The sequence below is a fragment of the Hemitrygon akajei genome, chromosome 23 (genome assembly GCF_048418815.1).
Source record: "Hemitrygon akajei chromosome 23, sHemAka1.3, whole genome shotgun sequence".
Taxonomy (NCBI): Eukaryota; Metazoa; Chordata; class Chondrichthyes; order Myliobatiformes; family Dasyatidae; genus Hemitrygon; species Hemitrygon akajei.
In genome coordinates this window covers 23,060,979-23,079,539 of record NC_133146.1, presented here as the reverse complement: position 1 = coordinate 23,079,539, position 18,561 = coordinate 23,060,979, and the positions used below count along the sequence as shown (strand labels likewise).

The 18,561-nt window shown below is 38.3% G+C and overlaps 1 protein-coding gene across 3 annotated transcripts in view; it reads right to left on the bottom strand.

Annotated features, from left to right (window-relative positions):
• The window catches only part of herc4 (HECT and RLD domain containing E3 ubiquitin protein ligase 4), a 120,017-nt gene that overhangs the window by 18,937 nt on the left and 82,519 nt on the right, over positions 1 to 18,561 (bottom strand). For 2 of the 3 annotated variants that reach the window (XM_073027207.1, XM_073027208.1), the window contains exons 14-19: positions 15,598 to 15,770; positions 15,341 to 15,460; positions 14,091 to 14,189; positions 6,912 to 7,079; positions 1,955 to 2,098; positions 142 to 308 (exon numbers count right to left, since the gene is read on the bottom strand). In XM_073027207.1, the coding sequence (XP_072883308.1) occupies positions 142 to 308; positions 1,955 to 2,098; positions 6,912 to 7,079; positions 14,091 to 14,189; positions 15,341 to 15,460; positions 15,598 to 15,770 (871 nt within the window). Of the gene's footprint in view, positions 1 to 141; positions 309 to 1,954; positions 2,177 to 6,911; positions 7,080 to 14,090; positions 14,190 to 15,340; positions 15,461 to 15,597; positions 15,771 to 18,561 lie in introns of those variants that run through there. The other variant, XM_073027209.1, reaches the window with a different exon arrangement.

Below are 18,561 nucleotides of genomic sequence, written 5' to 3'. Positions count from 1 at the left end.
ATTAGTTTGGAAATGTTGTCATTATTTATTTTGTTTATTTTATCCAAAAGGTGATTAAGAAAGTCCAAAAGTTGGAAAGTTGCAACAAGGCCAGAATGTGAAGGGTACTTGAATGAATAAAATAATGTTATATTAACTAACCTGCCAACAGTAGGCATCAGTTCCTTCAGATCATCAAAAGTAGGCTTCTGATTTAGGAGTTTCTTATACAAAGCCAATGGAAAATGCAGATCAACAATTGTGAAGTTGTAGATGGCAAGACCACAGACGACACCAATCAAATGAAATAAATCAATTTCTTCAAAGGTCTAAACAAAAAGAAAACAGAATTATGATTGCATCATTGTAATGCTTAAGTGGTGAGGGATTGCACAGATGCAAAGTTAATGATTCACAACAAGGATATCAATCATGAATATTGCAAAATTGGCAATGATAACATTTTAATGACAGATCACTAAAATCACTCATTTTCAGAAGATAACCATATCCGTATCATACTCTGGCATAATAGCCAATACTCTGCTATTATTTGCTTTTATCACATTAGGAGTTGGATCTTACTTTTGAAGCCTTATTTAAAGCTGACTTTTAATAGTAGAATATAATATACTCAAAAAACATTGAGCACTCTTACTGGGTAGCCAAAAGTAGAAAGCAGCAAGGCCAAACTATTCAAATTGTTTGACTAGCCGATTTCATTAGATGGAAACAAAGAGCAGAAATAGGCCACTGGCCCCTTCAAGCTACCCCTGCGATTCGATAAAATCCATATACTTCAACATCAACTGTAGAATCCCACTTACTCTTGTAATTTTTTTCCATTCCTGTTTAACAATGAAAAGTTGTTTTAAAACTATTCATCTGCTTTAAAAATGTTCATACACTTTAACCATGATCCTCAGAGAAGTTTCAAGACATTTTACTATCGGAGAAAAATATTTTGCTTTACCTGTTTTAAATAGGAAACAGCATTTAAATATTAACTCCCAGTTCTAGATTCCCCAGAAGAGAAAACTTCAAGACCCTTCGTGATCATATACATTTCAAACAAGTTCTTGTTCTTTCTCCTAAACTCCAGTAGATACAAAGTACTGTCAACTTTCCTTCATAAAACAATCTGTTCATTCCTAGTATGTCTCTTAAATCTTCTCTGAAATGCTTTCATACACTAACATCTAACCCAGTCATGTAATTCAGTACTCCAAATAGGGTCTCATCAAAACCCTAAAAACTGAAGCATAATCTATCTATTTCTCCAGGCAATTTTCCTTACAACAAATAATAACTTAGCTTTTCCAATTACTCGTTGTAATAACATTCTTTATGCATCACGTGATTCCTCTGCATCTCAGAGCTGAGCAATCACTCACCACTTAAGTAATGCACTTTTCTCATTTTTCCTACTGAAATGGCCAATTTCACACTTTCCCCACATAATACTCCATTTGCCAGATCTTTATCCACTCACATAGACTATTAATAGCAATGATCACTTTAGTCTATTTATGTGCTCTTCATAACTTTATTTTCTACCTTTGTGTCATCAGAAATTTTAGCTACTACAATATTGATGCCTCATTCAGGTATGGCCAATAAATTGTAAATAGTTAAGGCCCCAGCAGTGATCCCTTTGACACACTTCTTTCTTGCATCTTACCCATTCTGGAAAAGTCACACTTATACCTACTGTCCTTTTCCTGTTAAGTCATTCTTCTATTCATGCCAAAAATATTACCTCCTGCACCATGAGCTTAATTTTTGTGTAATAACTTTTGATGCTATCAAATGCTTTATGTCAAGATTTCCAGATGCCCTGTTTTCTCTTTATCCATAACAGATTACTTAAAAGAATCATCTTCTCATTTGCATCAATTGCTTCTTGCAATCCAGAGAGGCTCTGGTCACATTTAAACAGTAGTAACTGGTAGGGAGATTTTAAAACTTTTTATACCTGATATGAAAACCAGATAAGCCTGGACTCCTCATAATACTGAAACATGCCATATTTAGGATCCAATAAATCTCTCATAATCAAGAGGAAAAATTCCTTACGGACTCCTCCAGCATCCACAGCTTCTTCTCCAACAAAAATAACCTGTGTGTGAAGAGATGCTCATCAGTTTGATACAGACTCTTGAAAACTATTTGATTTCACTGAAGAGAAATTGATGACCTGGGAAAACACAAAATTCCTCCATTAATATAATAATTTTCAATTGTTGTCATCTCCTCTTTAAATTTTTTGGGTTTTCACAACCTGTACTATCTCTACACTCATGAACACATCATTTAAATTTACAAATATGATTAGGTCATAATGGTGTTACTTCAATAAGGCAGACCATATAGTTCTGCAACACTGTTACTGTGCATAGAATAAAAAATATAGGGCCCCAAGGGATGATAAGATTAATTAGCCCCCCCCCAGTAAATTATCCCGAAAGTACAGTGAATGGCAGAATTTGGTGGGGATTGTTGAGGACGAGGGGAGAGTAAAGAAATGGCATTCACATTGGTTGGTGCAAATGGGAGGATGATAGCTGGTATGGACTCGATGGACCGACAGGACTGTTACGTGCAGTATGACTCATTTAGTGACCAAATCGAATTTCAATTTTCATAAGTGGCTTTTTTGCAATTTTTGCCCATTGCTCTGTAACTTGTACAAATCTGCTAGTTCTTCTATGTAAATCCCACATGTCCATTATAAAACCTAATTAAAGCCCAGCGCAAATATAACGCAAAGTATATTAGTTGGAATTTGACGCTTGGACACCAACGCAGAACTTAACTACATTGTCAGTCTGATATCATTGGAAGCAATTGAGGTTTCTCTGCATATGCAAAAAGTTCCGTTTTAATAACATTGAGGTGGGGTACTATAAATGCAACCGAGGGGGGCCTTGATAACCTTTGCAGTACTTTGTGAAAGTGGTGGTTGATGGTTGGCATTGTAGTTTGATAACTCATTGGATCTCAAAATGCATCAATGAACCATAATAATGGATAGAAATACTTAGGTCCAAAACCGTTGTTCTGTAAGATAATGAGAAAGTTAGACAGTGGCATGCAAAAGTTTGGGCACCCCCGTCGGATTTTTTATTACTGTGAATAGCTAGGCGAGTAAAAGATGACCTGATTTCAAAAAGGAATAAAGTTAAAGATGACACAGTTCCTTAATATTTTAAGCAAGATTAATTTCTTTATTTTCACCTGTTACAGTTTCAAAATAACAGAAAAGGAAAAGGGCCCGAAGCAAAAGTTTGGGCACTCTGCATGGTCAGTACTTAATAACATCCCCTTTGGCAAATATCACAGCTTGTAAGTGCTTTCTGTAGCCAGCTAAGAGTCTTCCAATTCTTGTTTGGGGGATTTTTGCCCATTCTTCCTTGCAAAAGGCTTCTAGTTCTGTGAGATCCTTGGGCCGTCTCGCATGCACTGCTCTTTTGAGGTCTATCCACAGATTTTCGATGAAGTTTAGGTCAGTGGGCTGTGAGGGCCATGCCAAAACCTTCAGCTTGTGCCTCCTGAGGTAGTCCATTGTGGATTTTGAGGTGTGTTTAGGATCATTATCCTGTTGTAGAAGCCATCCTCTTGTCATCTTCAGCCCCCCTTTTTTTTTTTTTACAGACGGTGTGACGTTTGCTTCCAGAATTTGCTGGTATTTAATTGAATTCATTCTTTCTTCTACCAGTGAAATGTTCCCTGTGCCACTGGCTGCAATACAAGCCCAAAGCATGATCGATCCACCCCCATGCTTAACAGTTGGAGAGGTGTTCTTTTCGTGAAATTCTGCACCTTTTTTCTCCAAACATACCTTTGCTCATTGCAGCCAAAAAGTTCTCTTTTAACTTCATCAGTCCACAGGACTTGTTTCCAAAATGCATCAGGCTTGTTTAGATGCTCTTTTGCAAACTTCTGACGCTGAATTTTGCAGTGAGGATGCAGGAAAGGTTTTCTTCTGATGACTCTTCCATAAAGGTCATATTTGTGCAGGTGTTACTGCACAGTAGAACAGTGCACCACCAGTCCAGAGTCTGCTAAGTCTTCCTGAAGGTCTTTTGCAGTCAAACAGGGGTTTTGATTTGCCTTTCTAGCAATTCTACAAGCAGTTCTCTTGGAAAGTTTTCTTGGTTTTCCAGACCTCAACTTGACCTCCACTGTTCCTGTTAACTGCCATTTCCTAATTACATTACGAACTGAGGGAACGGCTACCTAAAAACACTTTGCTATCTTCTTATAACCTCCTTTGTAGGCATCATTTATTTTAATTTTCAGAGTGCTAGGCAGCTACTTAGAGGAGCTCATGGCTGCTGATTGTTGGAACAAGGTTTGAAGAGTCAGGGTATTTATAAAGCTTTGAAATTTGCATCACCTGGCCTTTCCTAATGATGACTGTGAACAAGCTAACTAAGGTCTGAGACCTTGGTAAAAGTTACCTGAGAGCTCAAATCTCTTGGGGTGCCCAAACTTCTGCATGGTGCTCCTTTCCTTTTTACCACTCTAAAATTGTACAAAACAAAAATAATACACTAATACTGCTTAAAATGTTGAAAAGAATGTGTCATCTTTAACTTTATGACTTTTGGAGATCAGTTCATCTTCTACTCACTTAACTATTGACAATAACAGAAATTTTGACCGGGGTGCCCAAACTTTTGCATGCCACTGTATAATAAGGTAATAAAATGCTTTGATTGTCTTTTGGATATATCCTGTGTTTTAAAATCATCATTCCTGGTTGACATGGACAGCCGTGAAAAGCTGGTTTGCCCTCAACTGGCAAACCATATTCTTGAACTTCTGCGGTCGTATGAAGTTAATTAGTTAGAATCTGGATCCACCTAGTACATTACAGCCAAACATGCTTACTTCCTACAAATCAAAGTGAAGCCATAGTACCTGCCTGAGTCCTAATATGCCTGTTTGCTGGCAGAGTGAAGTAGCTCCTCTTCTATTCCTTCTCCAGGAACATTCCTAAATCATTCTCTATAATTCCAACTGTGTTGTATCTGACCATAAAGCCATATAACATAGGAGCAGAATTAGGCCATTCAGCCATTTGAGTCTGCTCCGTCATTCAATCATAGCTGTTATTTTCCCCCTCAATTCCATTCTTGTTTTCTCCCTGTAACCTTTGATGCCTTCACAAATCAAAAATCACTTTAATCTACCAAGTTATTTGCCCTCCACAGCCATCTATGCAAAACTTATTAGTATTATCATCTTCGCCACCAACTTCCACTCTGCTCTCAAACTCATGTGGATAATTTCTGACGTTCTCTCCCTTTTCTAGGTCTTTACATCTTCATCTCAGGAGACGAACTATCCATGGATATTTACTATAAACCCACCAACCTCCATAGCTACTTAGACTATACCTTTTCACTTTGTCTCTTTTGAAAGGATGCCCCTCCTTTCCCCTAGTTTTTCCATCTCTACTGTATCTGCTCTCAAGATGAGGATTTCTGTTACAGAGCATCTAAAATGTCCTCTTTTTCCTGTAAGTGTGGTTTCCCTTCTGCTGTGGTTGATGGAGACTGATTTTGCATCTCCTCAGTTTCTTGTACTTCTTTGCACACCCTGTCACCTCAGACATATAGTTCTAGTCCTTACTTTTTGTTCTATGAGCCTCTGCATCTAGCACATCATCCTTTTTTCCCCCATTTCTGCCAGCTGCAACAAGATCTGTGACCACAAGCTACATAATCTCCTCCCCATCGTTTTCTGCCTTCTGTACTGACCACTCCCTCCATGACTCCTTGGTCAGCTCATCCTTTCACACCCATCCATCCCTGACCCCCAGGACATTCCCCTGCCTTCAGAGTAGATGGAACCCTGTCCTTACACTTATTCCCTCACCACCATTCAGGTAACTAAGAGCTCATCTAGGTAAAGCATAGGTTTATGTGCACCTGCTCCAACCCTGACTACAGTATTTTGTGCTCCCATTGTGGCCTACTCTACAGCAGTAAGACTAAGTGCAGACTGGGTGGCTGCTTTGCAGAGTACCTGCATTTAGTCCTCAAAGGACATCCCAAGCTTGCAGACCATTTCAGCTCACCTTCCCATTCCCACACAAACTTGTCCACATAAAGAATAACACCTGATATTCTGCCTGGGTAGTCTACAACACAATGGCATGAATACTGAGTTTTCCAATTTTAGGCAAACCCTTCTTTTTTTTTTAAACCTCCGCAGCATGCTCCCTTCTGATCCTCCAGTGCTCTCACTTCTGTCCGTTTTACTACAACCCTTCTAGCTCTCCTTCACCCATCATCACCCCCTTCCCCCTTCTGGTTCCATCCACACATTATACACACTCCACCCAATTTGGTTCCCACTGCTGTTCACCTTTCCGCTAATGATTTCCATTCTCACCTTGTTTATTTACTGGTAACCAGCATTATGTTAGTACTTTATGTTATTGCTCATCTGCCTTTAGAGCTGTCACCTATCTTCAGACTTCCTTCCACTTTTGTTTTTCCCTCTCTGTCCACCTCCATCTATCACTCACCTGCACATGCCCAGCTCTACCTTTGCTAACCTGCCTATGTGTCTGGTATCTAGCACCCTTCCTCAGTACACCAATTGCCTTGAAATTCTTCCTTGACACACTCCTTCTCTTCTTTATACTAGCTTTGTTGCCTTTCCAGTCTCAGTGCTGATACAGGGTTTCTACCTGAAATGTTGACAATTCCTAACGCCCCCACCCCAAAGGTGTTATTCTAGCAGATTTTTTGCTCCTCCAGATTCCAGCATCAATAGACTTTTGCCTTCATACAATGGAGTCACTAATTTTGGGTTCACAAAACATTGTTCAAAATATACAATTTTAAAAAATCATAGAAATGAACTACCAAAACTAGGTAAGGTGCATTCAGACTATTATTCACAGAAAATGTTACCTTTAATGGTTTCTTGAAGTCAACGTTCTTGCTTTTTCTCAGTACTTGCACAGCATCTTCAACAATATGTTCCCTTCGTACAATCAGCACAAGACAAGGATTAACTGTATCAGCCACAGGCAAGAAAAAGGATGAAAAATTTTGTCTGTGTGCCTGGTCAACTGCCATCTAAAATGTGGAAAAAGTTAGGAATTGGTTTAATGTTCAATCCATTTAAAAAATATTTTTAAAAACACTAAGATAAAAGTGGAATGATTATCAGAAAAGTAGGATAAAAACATCTAAAGGAGTGCATTTTAAAATATTCACAAAGCAGTAGAACATTTTCTATGGCAACAACACCAAAGCGATTTATATTTTAGGATTTCAATTTGACTGCCAGGATCTATATAAAAAAATCTCCAAAAACGGGTATATCTTTCCTACCTTTAAATGGGATCTTGATAAAATTTAATGTCTCAGAATAGTTCTTAGCATTTCAAAGATGCCAAGACATTGCCCACTATAAAAACATTCCACCTCAAGTTACCCAGATTCTCTTGGAGTATGGCATGTTTTTGACAAAGAATTTATATCCAAAATCAAAATATACTAAGGACATGGTTAAAAGCAGAACCCAAAGGCTTCCCTATTATTATCACCCCTAAGTAGCTTTTTTACAATTTGATCTTGAAACTTCGGGTAATTTTCATTCCACTAGGGAATGAAAGAACACATTTGTCTACTTTAGTTACCTAAAACCTGATTAAAGCCTCATATTTAGATAGATATAACTTAATGAGTCTTCATTCTTGTTACACTTAAAGTGGTAGGGCCTTACCACTATCTAAATACTATCTCAGTGATAGGTTTCTTCCAAGGATGAAGTGCATAAATGAAGCTTGGATTTTGGTTTACTGGTGCGAAGCTTAGACAAAACAGATGAAAACAACTTTAATAAGCTTATCTTTTAGACAAGATTCCAACTAAGATATCAAAGTGTGTAAAGGCAAATGATGGTAGGACATTTAGGACCAAGGTGAGGAGAAACTTCTTCACTTAGAGAGTGGTGAACCTGCAGAATTCTCAACTACATAAGGCAGTACTGGCCACGTCACTGAATATAGGTAAAAACTAGTTCTACACAAAAAGGCTTCAAGAGTAGTAAAAGTAGGAATTTTAGTATTGAGACAAGAGGATCAGCAATGATTATACTGAATGGCACAGTGACTTGAAGGGCTAAATAGCCTTTACTTTTTGTTTTTCTATGTCTGTGTTTTACCATCATAAAAAATAAAGCTGGTTTATAAATGTTCAACATTAGCTTCCATTGTGGTATGTTACTCCACTTGCATATAAAGTAACAGATTCTAAAGATAATCAATTTAGCTGTATAATCATGTAACTGGGTTGATGCTATGCCCAATACACAATCACGGGGATTCCCTTCCATCATCAATGCTGCTTTTACCAGCATCTTCAATATTTCCCACACTTCTGCTGCACCCACTATCGTACAAGGATAAGGCTCCCTTGTCCTTACCTATCATACCACAAGTATATGGTACATGGAGCTTAGAAGAATAGAGGACTATGTGTATCCCTAGGTAATTTCTAAAGTAGGAACATGCTCGGCACGATTTTGTGGGCCAAAGGGCCTGTATTGTGCTACAGGTTTTCTATGTTTCAATGTTAAGTCTCCTTACCTAGCACATTATTCTCCTTAATTTCTGCCATCTACAACAGGATCCTACATCTAAGCACATTTTTCACACTGCCTCTTCTGCTCCACTGTCCACGGGGCTTGCTCTCCATGTGACTTTCTTGACCACTCATCTCTCTGCACTGGTCTTCCTCCTGGCACTTATCCTTACTATCAGTACAAGTGCTACACCTCCTCCCTCACCACCAGTCAGGGTCTCAAAATGTCCATCTAGGTGAGGCAAAACTTCACCTGTGTGTCTGACTGGGTCATCTACTGTATCTGGTCCTCCCGGTGCAGTCTCCTCTACATCAGCGAGATCCAATACAAATTTGGGGGCTGTTTTGTCGAGCACCTTCACTCCGTCTGCCACAAAAGGCAGGATCTCCCGTGACTACCCATTTGGACATCCCATTTCTATTCTGACATTTCTACCCATGACCTCTTCTACTGCCACAATGATCTAAATTTATTACACTGGACAGCAAATTATATTTTGAAAGTGTTGCTTCCTCAGATATATTTTGTGGTTATGATAGACTGCTTGAAGCAGAACACAAATATAGTCTCAGATTACTTGTATCACCTATAGGAATTTGGAGAAACAATAAATTAACTTTTATAGAATATAACGTATTTAACAGTATAACAGTGTTGATGCTTCGCAATAGTTCAACTAAGATAAAAGTATTTTGTTGATGATTTTCATTTGTACTCAGTGTCTAAGACTTCTCACTCAAGTGCCCAACAATAATCAGCCAACACTAGTGGATTCCAGTTGCCCTGATAGTGTTTCTACAAGACAGTAAAGGTGATAACCTTTAACCATGCTCCTCACTGACAGAGCCAAAATTTACAGGGAAGTAGTCTAAATGGGAATACAGAAAATGAATCTTTAGTGATGTATTACACTTCATGGTTTTGTATGCTTGAAGCATGTTGTCAACCAGCTGCATGCAGTTTGGTGCTCTGTAGTTGCCAAGAAAATTTTCAACAAAATCCCTGAATGCCTTCCATGTGATTTTCTCTGGTCCAACTAGAAATTCTTCAAATTGATGACCTGTTTGATTTGTGGACGAACAAAAATACTTTCCTTAATCTTGGCATCAGTTAGACTGGGAAGCATCTGTCTCAAATATCAAAATCTTTCACGGAAATTTTTGTGTGATTTTGCCATCCTGATGATACAATGAAAGCAAATGGGTCATGTGACAGACTGGTACTTCTGTCTGATCATTACCCAGTCTCCGTTCAGCCATAAGACCTGTGCCACATGACGATAGTCTTCCAGTACTGATGCTACCAGAGACATGGAGTCTAGAGGAGGTAGATGAAGATGCCAATAACCCTGAGCCAAAAATGGAAAATGACACTTGTACTGATACAGATTTTGAACCCTTTATGTCGAGTGAGCCTCAACTGATAACTCAATCTGTTGGAGGTTGTGTTCTTGGCGAGCTGTGCTTTCTCTCTCTCTCTCTCTCTCTCTCTCATTGGTGGGCAACAGATTGTTGCCAATTCTTGAGCCAGAGAACTTGAAAATAAAGCAATGCAACGGACTTTTAACACTAAGTCAGTGAGTTGTTTTGCTATATCTCTCCTCTCGCTGTGAAAGGGAACACCTTTTTTTTCCTTTATTAGGGAGAGCGAGCCTGTGGTATGTCGAATTGTCAGGTGAACGGTTAGTTTTTGTTGTACTGCATATCATGGTGTTCACTGGGGACTTTGTTATTGTATGCTTGGTGGGTGGAGGGTGCTGATGCTTTTTTGCAGAAGTGGTGAGGCTGAGTCTTTGATTTGCTGCTATTTGTGCATAGGAGGGGGAGCGGTTCTAACATTTTAACTGTCACTTATTCTTTGGGGCACTCTTTTGTTTTTGTGGACATCTGCGACAAGAGTATTTCAGGATGTAATATTGTATACATTGCTCTGATATTATATTGAACTATGGAACAGTTCACTATCACAAATACTTCTGAAAATAATAACTTCATTATAGTCAGTAAACAATATGCTATGTAGAGCATGCGCATCAACTTGAATAAATATATATGTAAATACAATGCACAGAACTGTGCCTGTGTGTGAGAGAGAGAGGGGGGAGAGAGGGGGGGGGAGACGGGGGGGAGAGGGGGGGGAGAGGGGGAGAGAGGGGGAGAGAGGGGGATAATTGATTTGGATTTTAAATTGAAATAACAAACATAGGTAATTTCAGAAAAAAATGGTGTGTGAAAGGGAAATTTCATGGTGATTTTCATGACCAACAGCCCAAAATCCACAAGGAACACCCAAAATTCTTCAAATTCAGTGTAATTGATCACATGTACATTGAAACTTACAGTAAAGTACATCATTTGCGTCAGCAACCAACACATTTGAGGATGTGTTGGGGATAGCCCGCAAGTCTCACCATAATTTCTGGCCCATAATGTTCAGCAGAACAAGATGCAGCTGACATTCCACAAGCAAGAAACCCCTCTTTCATCTCCCCCCCAACCCCACCCATGGGTCTGCAACTCCAGGCCTCCATCCTCCAGACGGGGGGTGCCGGACTTGCAGACACAGGGCTTCGAACCTCCAGATTTGCTGACCTAGAGGATTCAACCTTCTACCTCCAGACTTGCCAACTGTGAGCTTCAACATCCAGACTCAGGTTGTAGGAGTGATACCTTATATTCCGTAGGAGTAGCATCCAAACGGATGGAATTAATATTGATTTTTCTCCCCCTCACTCTTTCACTCTTTTCCCATCCTCATTCTGGTAACTTTCTCACTTCTTTTCTCCTTACCTGCCCATCTCCTTCCTGATTCCCATCCTCCTTCCATGGGTCACTTTCCTCTCCTATTAGATTCCTCTTTTTCAGCCCTTTACCTCTTTCACCTCCCAGTTTTTTTTTTAATGATGTTGCCAACTGCTTACACAAATAACTTGCAATTTTGCTGCAAAGAAGATAGGCTGTACATAGAACATTGGCTTGTGACCAATAGTGGAAATAATTATGTGGATTTAAAGCTTGCCCGATATCAATATCACAGTTAAATGACACAAAATTCTTTGTAATTTTGACCACAATCATTCATTGTAGCACACTGGATCAGAAAAACATTTCTGCAACACCCACCTTACAGGAATTCCTGTGCTAAGAAAGGGATTTTTATCATCCTTTGAGTTTCTGAGTTTGGATCTCAGAATTATTTGCCAATAAATTGGTGAAGTCTAAAGCAGAATTCAAGTTCTGGAAAACTATGCAACTGAAGATGATCAACAGCTGGAAAGGATCCCAAATGTTTAAATATTTTAAAACTAAGTCATAGCAGAAACCAAATAGAAATTTTACCATTTGTTTAGTTTCCAAATTATAAAATGAAGGATATTTACTAAGGTAGCTCTTTTTTTTAAAAAAAAAGGTGGTGGTACCTTGACAATTTAAAATATCAATATCTACATGATAAAGTTTCTAGAGGCTGTTTTATAAAACCGTAATTTATAACATGTCAATCTAGAACATGAAATAATAAAAACTGAATGGTACTAAATTAAAATTCATTGTTTCTGATGAATATATAAATTAGAAACAGAAATACTTCATTTAATCTTTTAAGCCTGCTTCTGGTTCATACGTCAGTGAAATTGTGGCTGATTTGAACACAACTTCAATTACCCATTCTCTCAAAACTCTGGTAACCTTTCATCTCATTTGTCAAGAATCTATTTACTTCTGTTTTTAAAATATCCAGAGTTTGACCTACACTTTGACCTTTGATGAAGGGAGTTCCAAAGTCTAATGTACCTCAGAAAAAAAATCCCCTCAACTGCCTTGAATAGATGATCTAAGTTTTATGTTGTTTCCCAGTTCTAGATACTCCCATAAGAGGAAACACATCAAGATTCCTCAGGAGAATCATTCAAGTATGCTCTCATTTTTCTAAACTCCAGCTAATAGAAATCTACCCTTACCAGCACTTGCTCAAAATACAGCAATTTATTCTAAGTATCAATTTAATAAAGAAATCTTGAACTTATTGTGTGCAGTTTTGGTCACCTAATTACAGGAAAGATATTAATAAGGTTAAAAGAGTGCAGAGAAGGTTTACAAGGATGTTGCTGGGACTTGAGAAACTGAGTTACAGAGAAAGGTTGAATAGGTGAGGACTTTATTCCCTGGAGCGTAGAAGAATGAGGGGAGAGTTGATAGAGGTGCATAAAATTATGATGGGCATAGATAGAGTGAATGCAAGCAGGCTTTTTCCACTGAGGCTAGGGGAGAAAAAAAACAGAGGACATGGGTTAAGGGTGAAAAGGGAAAAGTTTAAAGGGAACATTAGGGGGAGCTTCTTCACACAGAGAGGAGTGTGAGTGTGGAATGAGCTGCCAGTTGAAGTGGTGAATGCAGGCTCACTTTTAAAATTTAAGGAAAACTTGGACAGGTACATGGATGACAGGGGTATTGGAGGGATAAGGTCTAGGTGCAGGTCAGTGGGACTAGGCAGAAAAATAGTTTGGCACAGGCAAGAAGAGACAAAAGGCCTGTTTCTGTGCTGTAATGTTCTACGGTTCTACTTTCAACATATTAATATCCTATCAAATAAGGAGACTAATATTGCACACAGTTTAGGCAGTCCCCAGGTTACGATTGAGTTCTGTAACTGACAACAGTACATAATTTTAATTGTATATACATTAGAAATGAATAAGAAGAATATGTGGGAGGTGATCACAGAAACAGCTCTGTCGTGAGAGCAAGCAGGTGCAGGAAGAGCAGCTGCTGGCCAGCCGTGCTGACTTAGTAAGTAAGTGAATTTGCTCAGTGTTCTTAGCTCTGCTTGGCTTCACACAGGAGATTCTGCTGATGCTGGAAATCTTAAGCATATAAACACAATGTAGTGAATGTAGTAGGTCAAACAGAATCTATGGAGGCGAATAAACAGTTGATGTTTTGGGTTGAAAACCTTCATCAGAACTGCATTTTGTGTCCGCTTGTCTTGATCCAGCCCAAGTGTTGTGGCTTGGAGCTGCAGTGGTGGTGGTGGGGGAAGGGGTCAGAAGGCACATAGAAATGCTCCATTCCCACCCAGCAGCATTCCATCCATCCTGAATGCTCATTTGTACAGGCTGTCCACAAGTTAGGCATTCCTGTGGAGGGTCCAAACACCAAATATGGTTTCATCAATGCCCAAATAACTGGAGCACAATTTCCTGCATTTTCTCCCTCTCAACAATAAATAAGTTTCCAAACTTTCCTAATCACTTGCTTCACCTGGAAACTAGCTTTTGTGAAATATTCACTGGGAAATAGCCTTTTGTGACATATAAAAGACTGACATGAAACACTGTTTCGCTTGAAATTATTGCTCCCTGCTGAATTTTTTCAGGATATTCTGATTTGCAACACTTGCTCTAATATTGCAGCAGTGGTTTGTTTTACATAAACTTCACTTTAAATACATTATAATAGGTTATTGTTATGACTTTAATGATCGACAGACAACATACTCACCTGCATTTGTAACATGGCGTCGGTCTGCAACAACGTGGTTTTTGCTTGAGCATCAAATACAAATGGGTAAGTACAGATTGTAATTGGCATATCCAGCAACTAAAATAATGTAAATGAATAAAGTTAAATGCATTGAGTTGGAATCAAAAGATAGATTTCATCAGGTCTTGGAAATGAATCGTTGAACAACAAACAATTGCATGCAGCAAAAAGGAACTAGAAATTGACCATCTATATTAACTGAATGAATTAATGGCGGTCTCATTTACTCTCCATCAAAATAGCATCATGAGATCATAACACCCACTTGACAGTGCACCTCATCTGTAGTATGGTACTGCAATGTTAGCCTAGATACTCTATGGAAATCTCCGGAATGGAACATAAACCAAATGACTAAAGATGACACAGCAACACCATATAGGCATTTCAGCATCAATGTCACAAATCTACATTTTTGTAAAACCTTATTAAAACAATTCTGTTCCAATTATTATTAGTACAGTTGATAGTTTCGGTTTCATGACTATATCTGCTTTTAAATCAGCTTTAAGTTGTCTAAACTTACTCAGTACAGTGTAACAGTAGAAGACATTGTAAAATAATTTGATCTACGGTATTTGATCTGTTATTTACTGGCTTGTGAATGGCAAATCTAAAGAAAAGAGTGTTCAATCCTTTAAAACTTAGGGATTACTTATTTTGAGTTGTTTGATAATATTCAATGGCTGAACCCCATCTACAAGCCATAAGCCTGACCAACACCTCCAGCTATTAACCTACCCCACCACTATTGCTTATCATTTCCTGTCAGAATCACCTTGCGTTTGGATACTCCTGTACCTAGCATCACATTATGTACACACAATTAGTCTATGTACACAGGTAACCTATGTATTTATATTTATTGTTTTCTTTTTAATGCTGCATCTGATCTGGAGTAATGATCATTTCATTCTCCTTTACACTTGTGTATTGACAATAGACAACAAGCAATATTTGTTCAACTGCACTTCTGAAATGCAGTAAGTCTGTCATCCAGAATTGTAGGTTGTATTTCAGGTGTGAAATTATGGATAGTTGTAGCTGAAGAACTTATACCATATAATTCTTTTCTAGTCAACTTTTTGTTTTTACTCAACTTTAGTTAATTAGGTTCAGTTAAGTTGATCGTAACATCTAGTTTCACATGAAGTCCAGTGAAACATTATTCAGAACATTGTAAGTATAGACAAAAATCTTTTACTTACTACTCCATATACTTGATGCTGAAGCCAATTTACATAATCATTTCTGATGTCTATTAAGTCTTGTATTTCATGGATATAGAATTTATCATACTGGATTATCTGCCCAGCTTTCTCATTCACCTGAATGAAAAGAATTGAAACACTCCAAAATAAGTTTTGAGAACACTGTTTTTAAAGTAACAAAGTAAAACAGAAGGACAAAGTCAAATACAACATCAGTTATCAAGTATATGCAAATACAGTTTGCATGAACTTACCCTATGAAGAATTGCCAATACTTCCAGAGAAGTTTTTAGAAATTTATTCCATGTTATTTGCTCAGAATTAGGCATGCCAACCTCAGCCAATTTCAGAAGAAATACTACAACATCCTTATAAAGTTCCACAACCTTCTTAAAGAAAGCAGGTTCCAGTGTAGCCCACCAATTTTCTAGGATGGATGGATGAATTTGAATGGGTAAATGGCATTCCAAAAGACATCATAACATACATATACAAGTATTATAATAAACCTCAGGCAAGTCAGGTACCATCAGGAAAGAGAAACAGTTAATGTTTTGGATCAGAATCCTGTGTCAGTCCAGGAAAAGAGAAAAACAAGTAAATGAGAAGATGGGGAATCTCTGATAGGGAGAGTTTAAAAGTTAAGGAATCTCTTTCTATAGATACAACCTGACCTGCTGTGTGTTTCCAGCTTTGCATTTACACAAAAACCCAGCTGTTGTCTTAAAACACAAGACAGCAGCTTCCTGATTTAGATGTCTTAAATATGGTTAGATGGGAAATAAATACTACAAAAGTGATATCATATGTTAATCAACATTTTCTCAATTGTGAGTTTACAGTTTTTGTCTCTGAATTGTCAATCAGGATATTTTCAATTAGTTTTCATATATATAGGGAGCTTAAGGTTAAGGAATATTAGGAGACAGTAATCATATGATAAAATTCTCCCTGAAATTTGAGAAGGAGAAGATAAAGTTAAATGTATCAATATTACAGTGGAGTAACGGGAATTACAGAGGTATAAGAGGATCTGGCCAATTGATTGGAAGGGTACACTAGTAGGGATGATGGCAGGATGGCAACGGCTGAGTTTCTGAGGGCAATTCAGAAGGCGCAAGATAGATACATCACAAAGATGAGAAGTAGCCTAAACAGAGGATTAAGCAACCATGGCTGACAGGAGATGTCACAGACAGCATAAAAGGAATAAAAAGCCATAAGGAGAGAAAAGATGAAATATCAAGGTAAGCTAACTAATAATATGAAAGAGAATACAAATTTTTTTAGAAGATATATAAAGAGTAAAATAGAAGCCAGAGTGGATATCAGACCACCGGAAAATGACTCTAGAAGGGTAGTATTGGGGGAACAAAGAAATGGCAAATGAACTTACTAAGTATTTTGCATCAGTCTCTACTGTGGAAGACATTAGAAGTACGCCCAAAATTTGAGAATGTCAGGTGGAAAAATGAGTTACTGCTATTACTAAGGAGAAGATGCTTAGGAAGAAAGGTCTGAAGGTAGATAAATCACTTGAGACTAGATGGACTATACCTCACGGTTCCAAAAGACATTGATGGAGGCATTAGTAAAAATCTTTCAAGAATCACTAGGTTCCAGAATGGTTCTAGAAGACTGGAAAGTTGCAAATGTCACTCCACTGTTTAAGAAGGGAGAGAGGCAGAAGAAAGGAAACTATATGCCAGTTAGCCTGACTTCAGTGGTTGGGAAGATGCTGGAATCCATAATTAAGGATGAGTTTTTGTGGTACAGGTGTGCCCCCCTTCACAAAGGTAGAGCGCTCCTATGAAACTTTTCTTAAGCCGAAATAGCGTAAGGCGAAGAACCATTAATTTATACGGGAAAAATTTTCGTAAAAGTGAAAATCCTCTTAGTATTGTGAAAACAGGTTACTAATGTAGGTCTCTCATAAAAGCAAAGTGGCGTAAAGCGAACATTTGTAAAGCGGGGGACACCCGTACTTGGAAATACATGATAAAATAGACCAAAGTCAGCATGGTTTCCTTAAGAGGAACTCTTGCTTGATAAATCTGTTGGAATTCTTCTAAGCACATTTATCATCAAATTGTATTATTGTTATATTGTATCCAACCTTGAAATTTATCTTCTTGCAGGCAGCCACAAAACAAAGAAACACAATAGAAGCCATTAAAAAAAACCACACAACAACCAACAAACATCCAGGGTGTGAAAAAAGAAACAAATTGTGCAAACAATAAAGTTAAATAACACACAAAACATTAACTGCAGAGTCCCCGTCTGCTTTGAGGAAGTAACAGGCAGGATAGGCAAAAAAAAGTCAGTGGATGTTGTTAACTTGGATTTTCAGAAGGCTTTTGACAAGAAGCTTCACAAGGCTGCTTAACAAGATAAGAGCCATGGTATTACAGGAATGTATAGAAGATTGGCTGGCAGGAGGCAGAGTGGAAATAAAGGGGGTCTTTTCTATTTGGTGCCAATAATTAGTGATGTTCCAGAGGGGTCAGTATTGGGACAGCTTCTTTTCACATTATATATGTTAATGTTTTGGATGAGGGAATTGATGGCTTTGTGGCCAAGTTTGTGAATGTTACGAAGATAGGGGAAGGGGCAGTTAGTGTTGAGGAAGTACGGAGTCTACAGAAGGACTCAAGACAGTTTGGGAGAATGGGCAAAGTGGCAGATGCAATATAGTGTAGGGAAGTGTATGGCCATGGACCTTGGTAGAAGGAATAAAGCCACAGGTTATTTTCTCAACAGGGAGAAAAATACAAAAATCAAGACTTACAAATGGACTTGGGAGTTCCTGTGCATGATTCCCTCGAGGTTGAGTCAGTGGTAAAGAAGGCAAATGCAATGTCAGCATTCATTTCAGGAGGACTAGAATGTGATGCTGAGGCTTTATAAGGCATTGGTCAGATTGCAGTTGGGAGTATTGTGAGTAGCTTTGAGCCCCTTTTGTAAGAAAAGGTGTGCTGGCATTGGAAAGGGTACAGAGGAGGTTAATAACAATGATTTTGGAAATGAAAGGCTTAATGTATGAAGATTGTTTGAAGGTTCTGGGCCAGTACTTGCTGCAGTTTAGAAGAGTGGGAGGGGAATCTCATTGAAACCTATCAAATATTGAAAAACCTAGATGAGTGGATGTGGAGAGGATGCTTCCTATAGTGGGTGAGTGTAGGGCCAGAGGGCATAGTCTCAAACTACAGGGACAT